Below are 17,166 nucleotides of genomic sequence, written 5' to 3' on the forward strand. Positions count from 1 at the left end.
CCAGTTCACCACTGGCCCATTGCTGTATCTTTCTTTATTTGTTTGGGGGAAACTGGAGGGGGCTGGAAGGCCATGACCATGACAGAAGCAGGACCACCCCTACTCAGCGAAGCACAGAACAGCCGTGCAGGAAAGACAGCCCTGAGACCCGCCTGCCGCACCTGCTCGGCTTTTGGTGGGGTGGGGGGCAGGGGCGGGAGAGGCAACAGGGGAGGGGATCCACTGCCCCCAGGCAGGGCAGAGCCTGAGGACAGACTTGGGGGTGCTCCATTCCAACCCCAGCACCATGCGCCACACCCTCGAATCTCAAACTCCAGCAGAGGCCAGCCCCAGGGGTGAAGGGTTGGGGGAGGGGACCAAAAGCATCCAAGGGAAGGAAATCCAGGGGTCAGTCCACTTGGCCTTGGCATCCGCCTGAGAGGGAGAAGCAGAGGGAAAGGGGATAGTTAGGAGCCGACCTGCCAGCCCTGTGCCCCCACCTCCCACCTCGGTCAAATCCCGGATTTCTTAGAGGCCCTCTCCCCCTCCACTCCCTTGCCCAATCTCGGGCACCCACAGGCCCTCCCTGTCCTTCCACCTCTCCTGGGGCCCTGGCTCCTCCCTCTGCCCTCAGTCCTCTGGCCTGTGGGGGCCACCCCACTTAGCTCTTGGCCACATGGAGTGCCACCACCCCCTAAGCTCTTCAAGGAGCCAGCTCCCGGGGGTGCAGGGTCCACCCAAACACACCTGGAGATCACCACTTGGGGGGCTGGACAGCATGGAGGCCTGAGTGGCTGTGGCGGGCCAGGCCCTGCTCAGAGGCCCCCTCAGCCTCTGGGCTCTGCCCCAGCTTCCGGATGTGGCGCAGGAATGAGGTGGCGTTGAAGGCTCGCTGCCAGAAGAGAGGGAGATCAGGCCAGGCCTGGGCCAGGCCCCAGCCCCAAGACTGTGAGGACCGCAGTGGCCACTGGGAAGTCACAGCAATCAGGCTACAGCTGGGATGCGGCGGGTGACCACACTGGGTCTGTCTCCACACTGACCTTCCAGTGCATCCGAGCAAAGTTCTTCTGGATCTGCTCACTGACAGAGCCTAAGATGTCCCTGTCGAAGGCTGTGTCCCCAGAGATCCTGGGGAAAGGCTGAAGGTCGGGGGGGGCCTCTCTGCAGGTGCAGTCCCCCTGGCCCTGGGGCAGCTCAGCAGGGCTCCCACTCACCAAAGATGCTGCAAGGCCTGCTGGCAGGTGAACCTTTTCTGGGGGTCTCGCTCCAGAAGGTGCCGGATGAAGTCTTTGGCTGGAACAGGGAGGCTGGGTCAGCCCATCGGGTCCCTACTCCCTTGCATCACCCCCAAGCACGGGCCAGCCTGAAGCTCACCTGATTCTGAGATGTCATCCCAGAAAGGAGAGTCAAACTCATAGCTGGCCCTCAGGATCTGGTTGAAGAGTTCAGGGTCGCTCTCGTCGTAGAAAGGGGGATACCCACACAGCCTGGCACCCACAGATGAATCACCCAGCTGTCCCACCCTCCCCAACCCAGCAGGGGCAGGCAGGCAGGAGACAAGCCTTCCCAGCAGTCACTCACAGGATGTAGGAGATGACGCCCAGTGCCCACACATCTACGGCCTTCCCGTAGGGTTTCTGCTCCAAGAGCTCTGGGGCTGGGGGCCAGAGACAGACAGACGCACGCACAGGCATACACGCAGCCATGCCGCTCAGTGTCGCTGGCTCAGCCTACTCAAGCCCAGGAATGGCCCACACAAAGGCAACCGGCACAACAGCCTTCCCGGCTATCTAGGGTCCCCCAGGCCACCCCACTCCCAGCAAGCCTCAGGGTGCCGTCCCTCACCCACATATCCGGGGGTCCCACAGGCGGTGCCTAGCATGTTGCCAGCCTGGATTTTGGAGAGTCCAAAGTCAGAGACCATGATCTTTGAGTCCTCAAAGGGCGTGGCATACAGGAGGTTTTCGGGCTGTGACACACGGACACCGGGAAAAGGGCCAGGTCAGTCCTGATGTGGTGCCGGTGCTGGGACAGGATGAGGACTACACGCTCTCAGGTTCCCCAGAGCCTTGGTGGAGAGGGAGATCAAGAAAGGCCCCAGCTGTGCTCCCGGGAAAACAAAGGCAGGGCCAGGTGGGCAAGTGGGAGGGTGGGGCGCAGAGGCCCCAGCCAGGCACCTTGAGGTCCCGGTGCACAATCCCCAGGCTGTGCAGGTAGGAGACGGCGCCGAGGACCTGACCCACCAGATGGCTGGCATCCTTCTCTGTGTAGGAGCCGCGCTCCATGATGCGGTCAAACAGCTCGCCACCCGTCACCCTGGGGGTGCCAGGGGTTTGGCTGACCCAGGCACTCAGCCTGGCCTTCAGCCCCACTCACTGCTCAGCCCCTCCCCGGCTCCCACAGCCTGCCCAGGCCCTCCTCACAGTTCCATGGCCAGGTAGAGGTGGGAAGGGCTCTCGTGGACATCCTCCAGAGCGACAATGTTGGGGTGACTGATCCTGCAACGGCAAGGAAGCGCCTGTGGGCCAACAGAGTCAAGGGGTGCTCTGTCCTGAGGCCCCGGGAAAAGCCTCCTCCCTCTTCTCTTCCTCCCACCTCTGTTCCCCATTCCCTACCACATGCCACCCCTGCCCGGTCCAGGAAGGCGGAGCTCCAGCCTGAGCCCTGGCCTTCCTTCTAAAGCCCATTTGAAAAGCACACATCAATATCCACTAGCTCCCTCTGGCTGCCACAGGGACGTGCAGGCCCAGAGAGAGCACTGCCCCAGGCTTCCCAAAGATTGGTGGCCAGGCCTAGACTAGAGCCAGGGACTCCTTGCACCCCTCATCGACCTATGCCACATTCCAGGGCCCCGCGAGGTGCGCACCTACGGAGCACTGCGATCTCGTTCTCCACCAGGGCCTCCTTGCCCCGGAGGGCCTTCTTGGGGATGCACTTGAGGGCCACCAGGTGTGCAGAGCCCCGCTCCTGGGCCAGCACCACCTCGGAGAAGGCACCCCTGCCGCAGACACGAGCGGTGGGAGGTGGGAAGGAAGTGGGAAGAGAAGAGAGGCAGGAGGGAGAGAGAAGGGAGCAGGGAGGGCCCCCTGTGAAGGAGATGGGGAGGCCCTACCTGGGCCTGTGCCACCCCCCACGAAACTCAACACATGCCATGTCACAGACACACTCACATTCACACACCCCTATATATTCACACACACATCATGTCACACCCACTCGCGTAGTCACACACACGTGCCATCTCACAGACACACTCACATTCACACACCCCTATATATTCACACACACATCGTCTCACACCCCCTCGCGTAGTCACACACGTGCCATCTCACACAGGCACACACGCGGTGACGCGCGCGCGCTCACGAGCCGAGCCTGTCGCGGATCTCATAGACGCTGCTGATGTCCTCCGTGTGTTTCTTCAGCAGCAGCATGTCTGCAGGGCAGGGGAGAGGCGATGGGGTCCCTCCTCCCTCCCGCACCGGGGGCGAGGGCAGCTTCCTCCTCCACCCCTGCCAGACAGGCCTCAGCAGTTGCCGCTGCGCTCGATCCTCCCCTCCCCCGTCCAGGTCCACACCCCCAGACGGACGCCTCCCAGCGAGGCCACCGCATACGCGCCTCCACATCCCAGGCCTACAGCTGCCATCCCACGCCCCCACACCCTGCACCCCGACAGCGACCAGCGCCTGGATGCTGCCTCTCTGCCTCCACACATCCGGCCGCTTTCCAGAAGGCTCCATGCTCACCCACGCCGGTCCCTCCCCCATCCACACATCCACAGCGCCCACGCCCCCACCCCCGCCTAGACCCGCCACCCATGGCACAGCGCCCACAGGCACCCGCTGCCCAAGCCACCAAGCCGCCCGAGATGCACCTGCGACCCCCGCGCGCAGCCACCTGCCAAGACCGCGGCCACCCACGCGGCCGCAGACGCAGCCCGGCCCTCGGCGCCGCGGAGCAGGGGGACCTGGCAGCCTGGGCCGCCCGCGTCCCGAGCTGCGTGGACCGAGCGCGAGCGGGCAGGGGGCGCGCCAGGCGTGACAGGTGTGCTGCGGGCGCGCAGGGCTGTGGCGGCCGTGGGCCGGACCTGGTACGCCCCCGCCTCTCGCGTCCCCGTGCCCCGAAGCAGGTGCGGACCTGGAGCGGGTGCCGCCGCGTCGTTCCGTGCAGTGGCCGCCTCGCCAAGCCCCCCGCCCGCTTCCCGCCGGCCCCGCCCCCTCCGCGCACGCCCCCGCCGGCCGCCCAAGCACGCAGTGGCCAAGCGCGGCCGCGGCGCCGCAAGGCACCTTGTAAGGCAATCGCCGGGCTCCGGCTCGGGCGCCGGCCGCCACCGCCCGGCCCACTGCTCTCTCGCGCCGCCTCCCGGAGCTGCGGCCCGGCTGGGCCGACCCCAGGACCTTTGCACCACCGGTGGCCGTCTCCCAGAGAGCTCTCTTCGGTCACAGGTCGGCAAGGCTCTCTGCCTTCCAGTCTCTGCTTTCACCGCCTCTCCGAGGACAGGCCGACCAGGCCACTTGCCCAAAAACAGCCTCCATCCCTAGCTCCAGGACCCTGCAACCCTGCACCACAGCTCTGCCACCCTGGGCTCCCAGCACTCACTGGGCTCCCTCTGGCTCCACCATTAATCCCTCACCCTCACTCTCTTCTCTACCCAGCAGCCAGAGCATTCCTTTTATTGAGATCATGTCACCGTCCCGCAGCTCTCTATGTCAATCCAAGTCAAAGCATGAGTCCTTAGGGGGTGGCCTAATGACTGCTCTGGCCCCTCCCCACCTTTCCCGGCCACTGGCCTCCTGACTGGCCCTAACCCGCACCACAGTTGCAGCTGCGTCCCAGCCTTTGCTCCCCTGCCTGGAATGTTCTTCGCTCAGATATCTGCCTGGCTTGGCTCCTCACTCCATCAGATCTCGGCTCAAATGTCCCCTCCTCAAACCGGCCTCCCCGGCTCTGCCTCTCCCAATTCTCCCCGCATACCCCTGCCCTGTCTTTAGAAGGTCCAACAGCAAAAATCACCTTCTTCGCCTGGTCTTCCTCACCAAAGCGTCTGCTCCCAGAGAGTGTATCTCCGCGAACCCAGCCAAGACTAGCATAGGAAATAAGTGCGGGTGACTGAATTCAATTCTGCATCCAACAGTTACTGGACCCCCCTCGCTGCCCGCCATCCAGTCCCATGAGGTTCTGGTACCCTCCCCAGGGTCTGTGCTCCACATCCCCGCAGGTCAGCATCACAGGGGTTCCATCAAGTGGCAGGGTCCAGTCGTCACAGTGACCCATGGGCCCTGGTATGACACAAAGTCTTCAAGAGAGTCTGCGGGGCAGGAAGAGTTTTTTTAAAAATCATTTTTCCAGACCTCAACTCCCATATATACTCTGTGTAAAAACTGGGAAATCTGAGAAGGCCCCTGGCAGCTCTTGCCCACTGGCCTTTCCCAGTCACCCCTCCCAGGGCACTGCAGAAGGCTCGAGGGACCCCGGCACTCAGAAGCTCCAGTCCTACCTGCTCATCTATGTGAACAGGGTTTCCTGGGACCGACATCTAAAACAGAAAAAAAACAGGAATGGAACTGATGCTGAGCCCCTTCTCATGACAGCAGGAAGTGCAATTTGTTCACAGATACCCACAGATAATTCCCCAGAATGTCTAATACACCAATGGTGCTTTGCTCAAGCCAGAAGAAGCATTAGCAGAGTTCTACAACATGGTCCCGGGTTATAAAAAGAAATAGAAATACACATATTTCTGTGTCCCAGAGAAATATGGTGGTGTGAGTAATAAAAAACTGCCCACGTGGACAGAGATGGCACAAAGAGACCTCTCTGAGGGGCAGCAGATGGAAACTGGAGGCCAGAAGGAAAGCATCCACCTCCAAAGTGAGCCTGGGAAAGAAGAGCCAGCGGGCATGTATTGGTCCACGAGGTGACTCAGATGCCCCTGGCCTCATGTAAAAACTGATGGCACAATTTTTGTTTTAAATCATTGTATCATGGGGTTTTTTGGTTTGTTATTGTTGTTGTTGTTGTTGTCGTTGTTTGAGACAGAGTCTCACTCTGTCGCCCAGCCTGGCGTGCAGTGGTGCAATCTCAGCTCACTACAACCTCTGCCTCCTGGGTTCAAGCAATTCCCCTGCCTCAGCCTCCTGAGTAGGCTGGGACTACAGGTACACGCCACCACGCCCAGCTAATTTTTGTATTTTTAGTAGAGGCAGGGTTTCACCATGTTGGCCAGGCTGGTCTCGAACTCCTGACCTCAGGTGATCTGCCCGCCTCAGCCTCCCAAAGTGCTGGGACTACAGGTGTGAGCCACCGCACTAGGCCTGTATCATGTGTTTACAAGAGAAATTACACCTTCTGGCCTGGCAAGGTGGCTCATACTTGTAATCCCAGCACTTCGGGAGGCTGAGGCTGGAGGATCACTTGAGCCCAGGAGTTCCAGCCTAGCCTGGGCAATATAGCAAGACCCCACTTTCTTTTTTTCTTTTTTTGAGATGGAGTATAGAAAGTAAAAAGTTCCTCTTCAAAGTTTCCCTTCTTATTAAAAAATAAATCCTAAGTGTTAGAAATAATAGTTTCTTTTAAAGACTAACTTCCTTCAAGCCTCCTTGCTTTGTGCTAGTAACTCTTTGTTAAGCCCTATCCTATGTAGCTGTTAAACATGCTTACAGGCACGTAGTACATTCTATGTCCTTGTACTTTAACCAAGGTATCTGTGCTGGACGTGCTCACAGGCATGTCCCAGCTCGCAGCCTATGTCCCTTTCCTGTTTGGGAATATTATTACTTTTCTAAGTCATTTCGTAAGCAACTTCCTCTTTTCCTTTATCCTTCCATTGCTTTTACCTATTTTTAAAAGTTTTAAACTATTAGCCAATCAGGTTTTAGTTTAGATTGTGAGGTCTGGCTCCAGCCAATGGAAACAGGACACAGTAGCACGGACAAACTGCGTAGGGGATAAAAATTGCTTCCCTCCTTTGTTTGGTGTACTTGCATGGCAAAACTGCTGGCGAGTGTACCCTTTCCGCAGAAAGTTAAAAAATGGCCTTGCTAAGAAAATTAAACTTATGCCAGGTGTGGTGGCTCACGCCTGTAATCCCAGCAGTTTGGGAGGCTGAGGCAGGCAGATCACCTGAGGTCAGGAGTTCAAGACCAGCCGGGCCAACATGGTGAAACCCCGCCTCTACTAAAAATACAAAAATTAGCTGGGCATGGTGATGGGTGCCTGTAATCCCAGCTACTCGGGAGGCTGACGCAGGAGAATCGCTTGAACCCAGGAGGCAGAGGTTGCAGTGAGCCGAGATTGTACCACTGCACTCCAGCCTGGGCAACAGAATAAGACTGTGTCTCAAAAAAAGAGAAAAGAAAAGAAAAGACAAGACCCAACTCAATAAGAAAACAACCCAGGCCGGGCGCGGGGGCTCAAGCCTGTAATCCCAGCACTTTGGGAGGCCAAGATGGGCAGATCACAAGGTCAGGAGATCGAGACCATCCTGGCTAACCCGGTGAAACCCTGTCTCTATTAAAAAATACAAAAAACAGGCCGGGCGCGGTGGCTCAAGCCTGTAATCCCAGCACTTTGGGAGGCCAAGATGGGCAGATCACAAGGTCAGGAGATCGAGACCATCCTGGCTAACACGGTGAAACCCCGTCTCTATTAAAAAATACAAAAAACTAGCCGGGCGAGGTGGCGGGCGCCTGTAGTCCCAGCTACTCGGGAGGCTGAGGCAGGAGAATGGCGTAAACCCGGGAGGCGGAGCTTGCAGTGAGCTGAGATCCGGCCACTGCACTCCAGCCTGGGCGACAGAGCGAGACTCCGTCTCAAAAAAAAAAAAAAAAGAAAACAACCCAATTTAAAAATGAGCAAAAGATCTGAACAGATGGCCTGGGGCGGTGGCTCATGCCTGTAATCCCAGCACTCTGGGAGGCTGAGGTGGGTGGATCACGAGGTCAGGAGATCAAGACCATCCTGGTTAACACGGTGAAACCCCATCTCTACTACAAATACAAAAAATTAGCCGGGCGAGGTGGCGGGCGCCTGTAGTCCCAGCTACTTGGGAGGCTGAGGCAGGCGAATGGCGTGAACCCGGGAGGTGGAGCTTGCAGTGAGCCAAGATCGTGCCACTGCACTCCAGTCTGGGCGACAGAGCGAAACTCCGTCTAAAAAAAAAAAAGATCTGAACAGATGCCTCTCCAAAGAAGAAATACAAATGGCAAGTAAGCATATCAGAAGATGTTTAACATCATACATCATTAGGGAATTGCAAATTAAAACCACAAGGAGATACCGCTGCATACCTACTAGATAGCCAAAATCCCAAACACTGACAACCCTAATGCTGGCAAGGACCTGGAGCAGCAGCAAGAACTCCCATTCATTGCTGGTGAGAATGCAGCAAGGTACAGCCACCCTGAAAAACGGCTGGCAGTTTCTTCCGAAGCTGAGTATACTCTTACCCTACAATTCAGCAATCACACTCCTTGGTATTTACCCAAATGATTTGAAAACTTATGTCCACACAAAAACCACCACACACATATTTATAGCAGCCTTTTTTTTTTTCCTAAAAGACCAATGTGATAGCCTTAGCAACTTTATTCGTAATTGGCAAAAACTGGAAGCATTTAAGATGTTCCTCGGTAGGTGAATAAATAAAATGTGGTATATCTGGACAATGGAATACTAGTCAGTGATAAAGAAGGAAAAGCTGTGAACCCATGCAAAGAAATAAGTGAATCTTAAATACATATTGCAGAGTAAAAAGCCTGACAAAGCTGCCTACTCTATGACTCCATTTACCTGACATGACATTCCTGAAAAAGCAAAATAGACGAAAAAAGACAGAAAACAGATCCACAGTTGCCAGGGGTCTGAGAGAGGGGATCATGCTTGACTAGGGGCAGCACAGGGATCCTGTAGGGCAGGGAAACTTCTGTATGATGCTGTAATGATGGACACGTGACACTCTGAATATGTCAAAATCCACAGAACTTTACGGCAGACAGAGGGAACTTAAATAGGCACCTTTTAAAATAATCTTTTAGAAGGTTGGGAGATCACAAGATGGAATGCAGACTGTGACAAAAGGCAATTAGAAATGTACAAAACAAACAAACAAAAAAGGAACAGAAATGTACAAAACAGCCTTACTGAAGGGGGTCAGGGAGAAAGGGGCTGATCTCAGTCACTCTGGAAATGAGTGGCATCTGTCAGACTAAAAGCAAAAGGAAGCACACATAAGCGCTGTACTCTGATAAGATCACTCCCCACCAGGGTAGGGGTGAATGATCCTGAAACCTCTCCACCTTTATACCAGAATTCAAGAACTATGGCAATGGATGGAAGACGGTGGGAGCCAGGTTTCTCACTTTAATTTGAATTTTTTATTTTATTTTTAGAGACAGGATCTTGCTGTGTAGCCCAGGCTGGAGTGCAGTGGCACAATCACGGCTCACTGCGGCCTTGACCTCCCTAGGCTCAAGAGATCCTCCCAACTCAGCCTCCCGAGTAGCTGGGACCACAGGCATGCACCACCATGCCTGGCTAATTTTTCATATTTTTGGTAGATTTGGGGTTTCACCATGTTGGCCAGGCTGGTCTTGAACTCCTGACCTCAGATGATTCACCCGCCTCCACCTCCCAAAGTGCTGGGATTACAGGTATGAGCCACCGTGCCTGGCCTGGGTTTCTCACTTTTAGAGTGGGAGGTTATAGACAAGCAAGGGCAGACAGCTAGAATGACCCAGGTGGTGATGGATTAGAGTTGGAGACATCAGTGTGCACTCGTGTTGAGTTTAATATAGATACTGATGCGCATATGTATCTGTTTATGGATGTTATGCTAGTAACATGAGTTAGTATATATATAAAATGGGTTAGTATATATATGGGTTTATATATATCTCTCTATCTATATGTATATGGGTTAGCATGCATATATATATATATATGTTCTTGCTGTCAGCAGAGAGGGCCTAGAAGCAGCAATACTCCAGGAACAATGGGCACACCTAGAGCCCAGATCTTCGTCTCCAACACCATTCTCTCAAAAATGGCTCCTTGGAGAAAATGGCTGGTTCTAGGACTGGTTCAGGAAATTTAAGGGATGAGCATAGAGCCAGAAAGTAGGGAAGTGCTCACACAGACAGCCACACCCACACCCACACAGGCATGCAGACACACAAGCAGTGACGAAGGGACATCAAAGGACATAGGTGGCCGGGCGCGGTGGCTCACTCCTGTCATCCCAGCACTTTGGGAGGCCGAGGAGGGTGGATCACCTGAGGTCAGGAGTTCGAGATCAGCCTGGCCAACATGGTGAAACTCTCTCTACCAAAAAATACAAAACTGAGCTGGGCGTGGTGCTGGGCGCCTGTAGTCCCAGCTACTTGGGAGGCTGAAGTGGGAGAACCGCTTGAGCCCAGGAGGCAGAGGTTGCAGTGAGCAGAGATCACACAACTGCCCACCAGCCTGGATGACAGAGTGAGAGCCTGTCTCAAAAAAAAAAAAAAAAAAAAAAAGGGACACAGGAGCCAACTGAAAGAGACCTCAACAGTCCAAGATGGAAATTCTGAGCAAGAAAATAAAGAGTTGTGCTAGATTAAAACCAAATACAAGGTACACATGTACGAGTGCATACGGGTATAAATAAATGATTACATAAATAAATGTGGGAGAACAGACGAAATTCCTGTGCAGAACTCCACATCACTTGTGTAGATATTCCCCCTCCAGGAGGTGGCCCCGCTCCCTAACTGGGCCACACGGAGTAGCTTCCTTCCCAAGAGCACAGTATGGAAAGGGGGAACAATCACTTCCCAGTGGAGAAACCCGACAAACAGGACCCCAGCCAGTCGTTCCAGGTCCACATGGCCCCCGATGAGGCGCCTCATCCCCGTGATCTTCCTCCTGATCACCCCGAGACCCACCTGATCATGGGAAACAGCAAAAGGTTCCCAAGAGAGGTTGTTTCACAACATACTGCCCAGTCCTCCTCGAAGCTGTCAGGGCTACGAAGAACAAGGAGTCTGAGAAACTGTCACAGCCAAGAGGAGCCTCAGGAGACAGGATGACTAAATGCAACATGTGATCCTGACAGAAAAAGGACATTAGGGAAAAGCCAAGAAAACCTGAATAAACTATGGGCTTTAGTTACTGACAATGTTGATTCATTATTTGCAATAACTGATGTTGATTCATTAATTGCAATAAATGAGCTGTCCTAATAAGGTGGGAGATGGGGGTGGGCTGTATGGGAGTTCTTGATACCTCTTCACAGTTTGTCTATACATCTAAAACTAGTCTAGAAGGCGAAGGTTGAAAAATTACCTACTGGGTACAACGTTCACTATTCAGGTTGTAACCACCTAATGGGTTCATTTTGCCTGCTGCCCAAATAGATAGAGCCGATTTATCAAGGCAGGGTAATTACAAAAAGGAAAGTTTTGTTTTTTTGAGACAGAGTCTCGCGCTGTCACCCAGGCTGGAGTGCAGTGGCGCGAGCTCAGCTCACTGCAACCTCCGCCTCCCAGGTTCAAATGATTCTCCAGCCCCAGCCTCCTGAGTAGCTGGGACTACAGGTGTGCACCATCATGTCTGGCTAATTTTTGTATTTTTAGTAGGGACAGGGTTTCACCATGTTGGCAAGGCTGGTCTCCAACTCCTGACCTCAGGTGATCTGCCTGCCTCGGCCTCCCAAAGTGCTGGGATGACAGGCGTGAGCCCCCGCGCCCGGCCTGTTTGGTTTGGTTTTGGGGCAGGGCGTTGCTCTCAGGCTGGAGCGCAGTGGCACAGTCACGGCTCGCTGCACCCTTGACCTCTTGAGCTCCTCTTGCCTCAGCCTACCCAGTAGCTGGGACCACAGGTGCATGTCACCACCCCAGCTAATTTTTAAATATTTTGTAGAGACAATGTCTTGCTATGTTGCCCAGGCTGGTCTCGAACCCCTGGGATCAAGTGATCTGTGTGAGGCCTCTGAGCCCAAGCTAAGCCACCATATCCCCTGTGACCTGCACGTAGACATCCAGATGGCCTGGAGCAATGGAAGATCCATAAAATAAGTGAAAATAGCCTTTACTGATGACATTCCAGCATTGTAATTTGTTTCTGCCCCACCCTAACTGATCAATGTACTTTGTAATCTCCCCTACTCTTGAGAAGGTTCTTTGGAATTCTCCCCACCCTTGAGAATGTACTTTGTGAGATCTGCCAAACATTGCTCCTAACTCCACCGCCTATCCCAAAACCTATAAGCACTAATGATAATCCCATCACCCTTTGCTGACTCTCTTTTCGGACTCAGCCCACCTGCACCCAGGTGAAATAAACAGCCTTGTGGCTCACACAGAGCCTGTTTGGTGGTCTCTTCACATGGACGCGTGAGACAACTGCCCACCTGGTCGTCCCAAAATGCTGGGATTATAGGTGTGAGTCACCAGGTCCGGCCCAGAGTTTAATACACGTAGAGGAGACTGGAGTTTTATTGTTACTCAAATCAGCTGCCCTGAAATTTTGAAGGCTATGATTTTTTTTTTCTTTTTTTTTTTGAGACGGAGTCTCGCTCTGTCACCCAGGCTGGAGTGCAGTGGCATGATCTGGGCTCACTGCAACCTCCGCCTCCCCCAGGTTCAAGTGATTCTCCTGCCTCAGCCTCCTGAGTAGCTGGAATTACAGGCTCGTGCCACCACACCTGGTTAATTTTTTGTATTTTTTTGTTTGTTTGTTTTTAGTAGAGACGGGGCTTCACCATGTTAGCCAGGATGGTCTTGATCTTCTGACCTCATGATCCACCCATGTCAGCCTCCCAAAGTGTTGGGATTACGGGCATGAGCCACCGTGCCCAGCCCCAAAGGCTAGGTTTTTTTTTTTCTTTTTGAGACGGAGTGTCACTCTGTTGCCCGGGCTAGAGTGCAGTGGTACAATCTCGGCTCACTGCAACCTCCGCCTCCCGGGTTCAAGCGATTTCTGGCTAACTTTTGTATTTTTAGTAGAGACAGGGGTTTCACCATGTTGGCCAGGCTGCTCTTGAACTCCTGACCTCAAGTGACCTGCCCGCCTCGGCCTCCCAAAGTGCTGGGATTACAGGCGTGAGCCACCCTGCCCAGCCCGAAAGCTAGGGTTTTTTAAAGCTAGTTTGGCAGACAGGGGACTAGGGAATGGGCGCCACTGACTGGTTGGGTGGGGGGTGATTCTTGTGTGCTGAACTGAGTCTGCTTTTAGATGGGGCCACAGGACTTTGAGTCATAGGTCTATGTGGTCCGGGTGGAGCCATCTGGTAGTGAGAAATGCAAAAATCTGCAAAGACCTCTCAAAAAGCCAATCTTAGGTTCTACAATAGTGATATTATCTACAGGAGTAATCGGAGAAGTTACAAATCTCTTGACCTCTGAACAATGGCTGGTCATCATTAATGCTTACATGTTAGCAGAATTCAGGCCCCTCTCATCCTCCTAACCTGCTGGTCTTTCATTAGTTTTTCATCTTGGGAAGGTCTATTATCATTTAAACTATAAACTAAATTTCTCCCAAAGTTAGCTTGGCCCATGCCCGGGGAAGAACAAGAGCAGTTTGGAGGGTAAATGCAGATAGGGTTGGTTAGATCAGATTTCTCACGGGCGTGATTTTGTTACTGTTAGGTAGTTTTTGCAAGGCGGCTTTAGGGTGATGGGTCTGCTGAAAACTTAGACTTCACCACCACGAAATACATGCATGTAACCAAAACCACACTTGTACCCTCTCAATCTATAAAACGAATAAAACCAGTCTAATAAGTTTATATAAAACGTAAAAAAACCAAAGCCTCCTTTCTGCGGGTCTGTGTAAACGAGCACAGCTGGTGGGAAGGGCGGAGGTGGGGGTTCTGCTGCCCCCCATCCCCTCCCTGCTGCAGGCCCTCGTCCCCAGCCCCATTCTTTCTGTTCTCCGCTTGGCTGCAGCCGCACGTCGGCCCCCTCCCCAGGAGCTGGAAGTACAAAGCCCTTCCAGGTGGACTCTGGCTCCCTCTTTGTTCCCAGCTTATTCTAATTCTGAAGCTCATTGTGCCCGGCTCGCCTCCAGAAGAGGAGGCGCCCCCACCCTGTCTCCAGCTGCCCGTCCTCCCAGGATAACCAGTCACCCCAGGACCGGGTGGCCCCCCCACCCAGCCCCTCCCTTGTCCGCAGCTGCCCTAGACTTGAGTGGGCGCTGGCTCCGATTCCCAGGCCTCCCCCAACAAACGGGAGCATTCCGGCTAGCCCCCCTCCCCTGCCCTCCCTCCAGCTCCCCCTCTCCTCCCCTCTCCCTCCTCCTCAGCTCCTACTCCAACCTCCAGCCCCAGCTGGGGCCTGAAAGGCCGCCCGCTCCCTGGGACACCGTAGGGGGAGGGCGCAGCTCTCCTTCGTCGCCTCTGCCCCAGAGAACAGTTTGCTTCTCACCCAGGAGCCACCATAAGAGCTCTGGGCTGGGCACAGGTCGCAGGGCACCCCCACCCCCTCCTGCACATGCTTGGAACCCCCTTTCGGTGAGTACAACACAAGGGCTTGGCAAGACAGGCGGAGGCGTGGACAGGGCTGGTGCGGGAGAGCCACCTGGCCCTCAGCTGGGGGCCTGGAGAGCCCACCCTGCCCCTCCCCAGCAGCTGCTGCCCCCAGGCCGAGCCTGACGTGCCTTGACAAAGCCCGAGAACGCTTTGAAGCCTTCAGACGTGGGAGAGGACCCAGCCAGGGCTGGAAATCGTTTTGGCTTTGTTCCCCCAACTGCTCACCAGCTCATGGGAGCAGCCTCAGAAGACCCTGTCACTGGCCGCCCAGGTCAGAGCCTGTGACAGAGACCAGAGTTCTGTCCTGGGTTCCCCGGAAACTCCAGCCTCACCAGCCTGAACTTCATGCACTGCTCAAAGAGGCCCAGCTCTCCCTGGCTGGGCAGGGGCGGCTCCCAGGGTAGCTGATGTGGGGAGGATTCCTGAACCTCCCTCAGGAGCCTCCTGGGACAGAGTCCTGGAGGTCAGCAGAGAAAGGGAAGCCCAGGCTGTGGGTCCCGAGTGGAGGGAAAACTCAGGGGGAATGCCCTGAGGCTGGGAGGCCGCAGCCCCATCACACTCCATCTTGTAGTGTTGGAGAAAAATGTAGTTCTACCTCCAGGGCACAGAAAAGCCCGAAGGGATGAGACAAAGGAGGGGCTGCTTAGATTTGTGCTTCAGGAGGGTTCCTCTGGCTGCTCAGAGAATGCGGTTTGGGGTCTGGCCCAGGCCGTGAAGAGGAGTTCAGTCACTACCAGGTCCAGACCAGCTGGAGGCGGGGAGGCGAGGACCTGGCCCAGGGGCTGGTAGTGGGTGCACCCCAGGCTGGGCTGGCAGGGGGTGGGGAAGAAGGTGGGTGTGGGAAGGGGTGGCTGCCCGGAGAAGAGCCCAGTTCCAGGAGGTCGAGGGAGTCAGGTATGGGGGCCCACTGAACCTCCCCTCAGATGTGGGGGCCCCCACTCCGAGGGTCCATGAAGCAGTGGCAGCCATTCTGGGCAGCCTCTCACCCTTCACTTCTGTCTCCAGTATCCTCCAGCCTGGCCACCTCGCCCTCTGCCTCGGCCACCTCTGATCTCACAGAGGCAGCAGCAGTCAGGGGTGGCAACTTCTCATGATCCTGCCCCTGGCCTCGGAACCCACCAGAGGAGGAACTGCAGCAGTGGTCACTTCCCCAAAGTGCCATCGGCTCTCCTACATCCTTCTCGAGCCTCCACTCTCTCTCCCTTCCACCCCGTCCCCTTGGACAAGCAAAATCTGAAAGTCTCCCCTGCCCGCGGCTCCCAGAGCTGTCTGGCGGTGGCCTGCGCTCTCCCTCAAAGCGGCCCTCCCCCAGGTCACTATCCTCCCTTTGCTGACATCAAGCGCCCACCCCGCACTCCTGCTGGGCTGAGGCCCTCCGAGCCTACTTCACCGGGTCCTCTTCTCAGTTCCCTCAAAGGCCATGGGGTTTGCCTGCAGTCCAGCTGGGTCAGCCCTCTTCCCTCTGTCCTGGGTCCTTGAGTGGCCCCGCTTCTTTAGGGCATCTATGAGTCACTTCTCTAACGCCCCTGTCCCCAGACCAGCTTCAGTCAAAAGCTGGGCCAGAGAAGACCCTAGTGAGAAACTTCAGATGAGCAGTGTGACCCTGCCACCTCAAAGGTGCCCACCCACCATCCCTGGTCTAAGCATAGGTAACACCGCCTGTCTCCCCCAATCACACACACCCCTTGAGGCTCCTCCTCCAAGCCTGGGTGGGGACACTGCCCCTCCCTCACCCAGCAAGCTCAATCTGGCTTGGGCCGGAACTGCTTTTCTTCCTAAAGCTGGCCGGATGGCCTCGGGCTTAGCTTAACGGGATGAGCCATCTGGGGACTGCAGTGTCCACGATCAGATCAGGGAGCTTGAGGTTGAGGGGGGCACACCTTACCTCCCAGGCCAGGACAATGACCCCTTCCTTCCCCACCCCACCCCCAGGCTACTCTTAGCCCTAGAAAGTTCTAAACAAGCTGCTCAGCTGGCAGCGGAGAGGCAGCCCAACAAGCTGACTCTTGCTGGGGAGGCCTTGAGGGTCCTGGGAAGAGGAACACGGGGTGGGTGGGGGGCGGGCAGCCAGGACCTCAGGGCTGAGGCTTTGGGGAAGGGTCTGTGCACCCACCAGGCACCAGGGGGCAGCCTTGCCTTATTCCCGCTCCAGTCCCCCCAAGTCCGAAGCCCCGACCTACTCTCACGCCAGGCAAGGGGTGGGGGCCGCCGGGGTCATTTACTCAAGCCCCTTCTCTGCCTTGGTGACAAAGTCGAGCCTTGCTCATCAGCCAGGCAGGCTCGCCTCTGCCCACTGTGGAGACACAGAGGCCTGTCACCTGAAGAGCTGGTCCCGGCCTCCAGATCCAGGGTAGCCGGGAAGCTTTAGCCCCCACTGGGGCAGCCTTGGCCAGAGCTCGAGGAAGGAGGGGACACGAGGCGGAGACGGCTGCAGCCTGCCAGGAGCGGGGAGAAAGGGAGAAAAGGGGAGGCGGAGGGCTGAGGGGGCTCGGGGGACGTCTTCCTGGGCTGGGAGGGGCCGGCCGGCCGGCCGGGAAGCCTGGGCCGCACTAGGGACCGGCGACCCTGGGGCGAGGGGCGGCCCTGGGCCCTGCGGGAGGCGCTGCCGGCCGCCCTAGGTAGCAACCATCCTGCCTCCGGCTGGAGCAGCGTCTCCTCCCCGGGAGGAGGGCAGGGAGGAG

The 17,166-nt window shown here is 55.8% G+C and overlaps 1 protein-coding gene across 3 annotated transcripts; it reads right to left on the reverse strand.

Annotated features, from left to right (window-relative positions):
* Window positions 1-19: 19 nt before the first annotated feature.
* Window positions 20-17,151, reverse strand: PNCK (pregnancy up-regulated nonubiquitous CaM kinase). 3 transcript variants are annotated; one of them, XM_030933471.1, is made up of 13 exons: window positions 16,662-17,151; window positions 15,871-16,056; window positions 3,346-3,415; window positions 2,846-2,977; window positions 2,403-2,477; window positions 2,157-2,295; window positions 1,825-1,948; window positions 1,561-1,636; window positions 1,354-1,466; window positions 1,194-1,272; window positions 1,020-1,107; window positions 727-871; window positions 20-414 (listed from the first exon to the last, which is right to left on the reverse strand). In XM_030933471.1, exons 3-12 carry the CDS (start codon window positions 3,411-3,413, stop codon window positions 734-736), a joined length of 1,032 nt encoding a protein of 343 aa, XP_030789331.1. In that variant the 5' UTR covers window positions 3,414-3,415; window positions 15,871-16,056; window positions 16,662-17,151; the 3' UTR covers window positions 20-414; window positions 727-733. The 3 variants fall into 3 exon arrangements, with proteins under 3 accessions (XP_030789331.1, XP_030789330.1, XP_030789332.1); XM_030933470.1 differs by lacking the exons at window positions 15,871-16,056; window positions 16,662-17,151 and adding an exon at window positions 4,117-4,205; XM_030933472.1 differs by lacking the exons at window positions 15,871-16,056; window positions 16,662-17,151 and adding an exon at window positions 4,117-4,191 and having other exon boundaries at window positions 3,312-3,415.
* Between the last annotated feature and the right edge of the window lie 15 nt (window positions 17,152-17,166).

The sequence above is a fragment of the Rhinopithecus roxellana genome, chromosome 7 (genome assembly GCF_007565055.1).
Source record: "Rhinopithecus roxellana isolate Shanxi Qingling chromosome 7, ASM756505v1, whole genome shotgun sequence".
NCBI lineage: Eukaryota > Metazoa > Chordata > Mammalia > Primates > Cercopithecidae > Rhinopithecus > Rhinopithecus roxellana.

What these genes read in the sequence shown, in the direction of transcription:
- PNCK (XM_030933471.1), bottom strand. Translation starts at nt 3,413, where the DNA reads ATGCTGCTGCTGAAGAAACACACGGAGGACATCAGCAGCGTCTATGAG. An exon ending in CAGGCCTTGCAGCATCTTTG is followed by an intron (nt 1,108 to 1,193) that starts GTGAGTGGGAGC and finishes GCCTTTCCCCAG; the next exon opens with GATCTCTGGGGACACAGCCT. An exon ending in TTGCTCGGATGCACTGGAAG is followed by an intron (nt 872 to 1,019) that starts GTCAGTGTGGAG and finishes CTCTTCTGGCAG; the next exon opens with CGAGCCTTCAACGCCACCTC.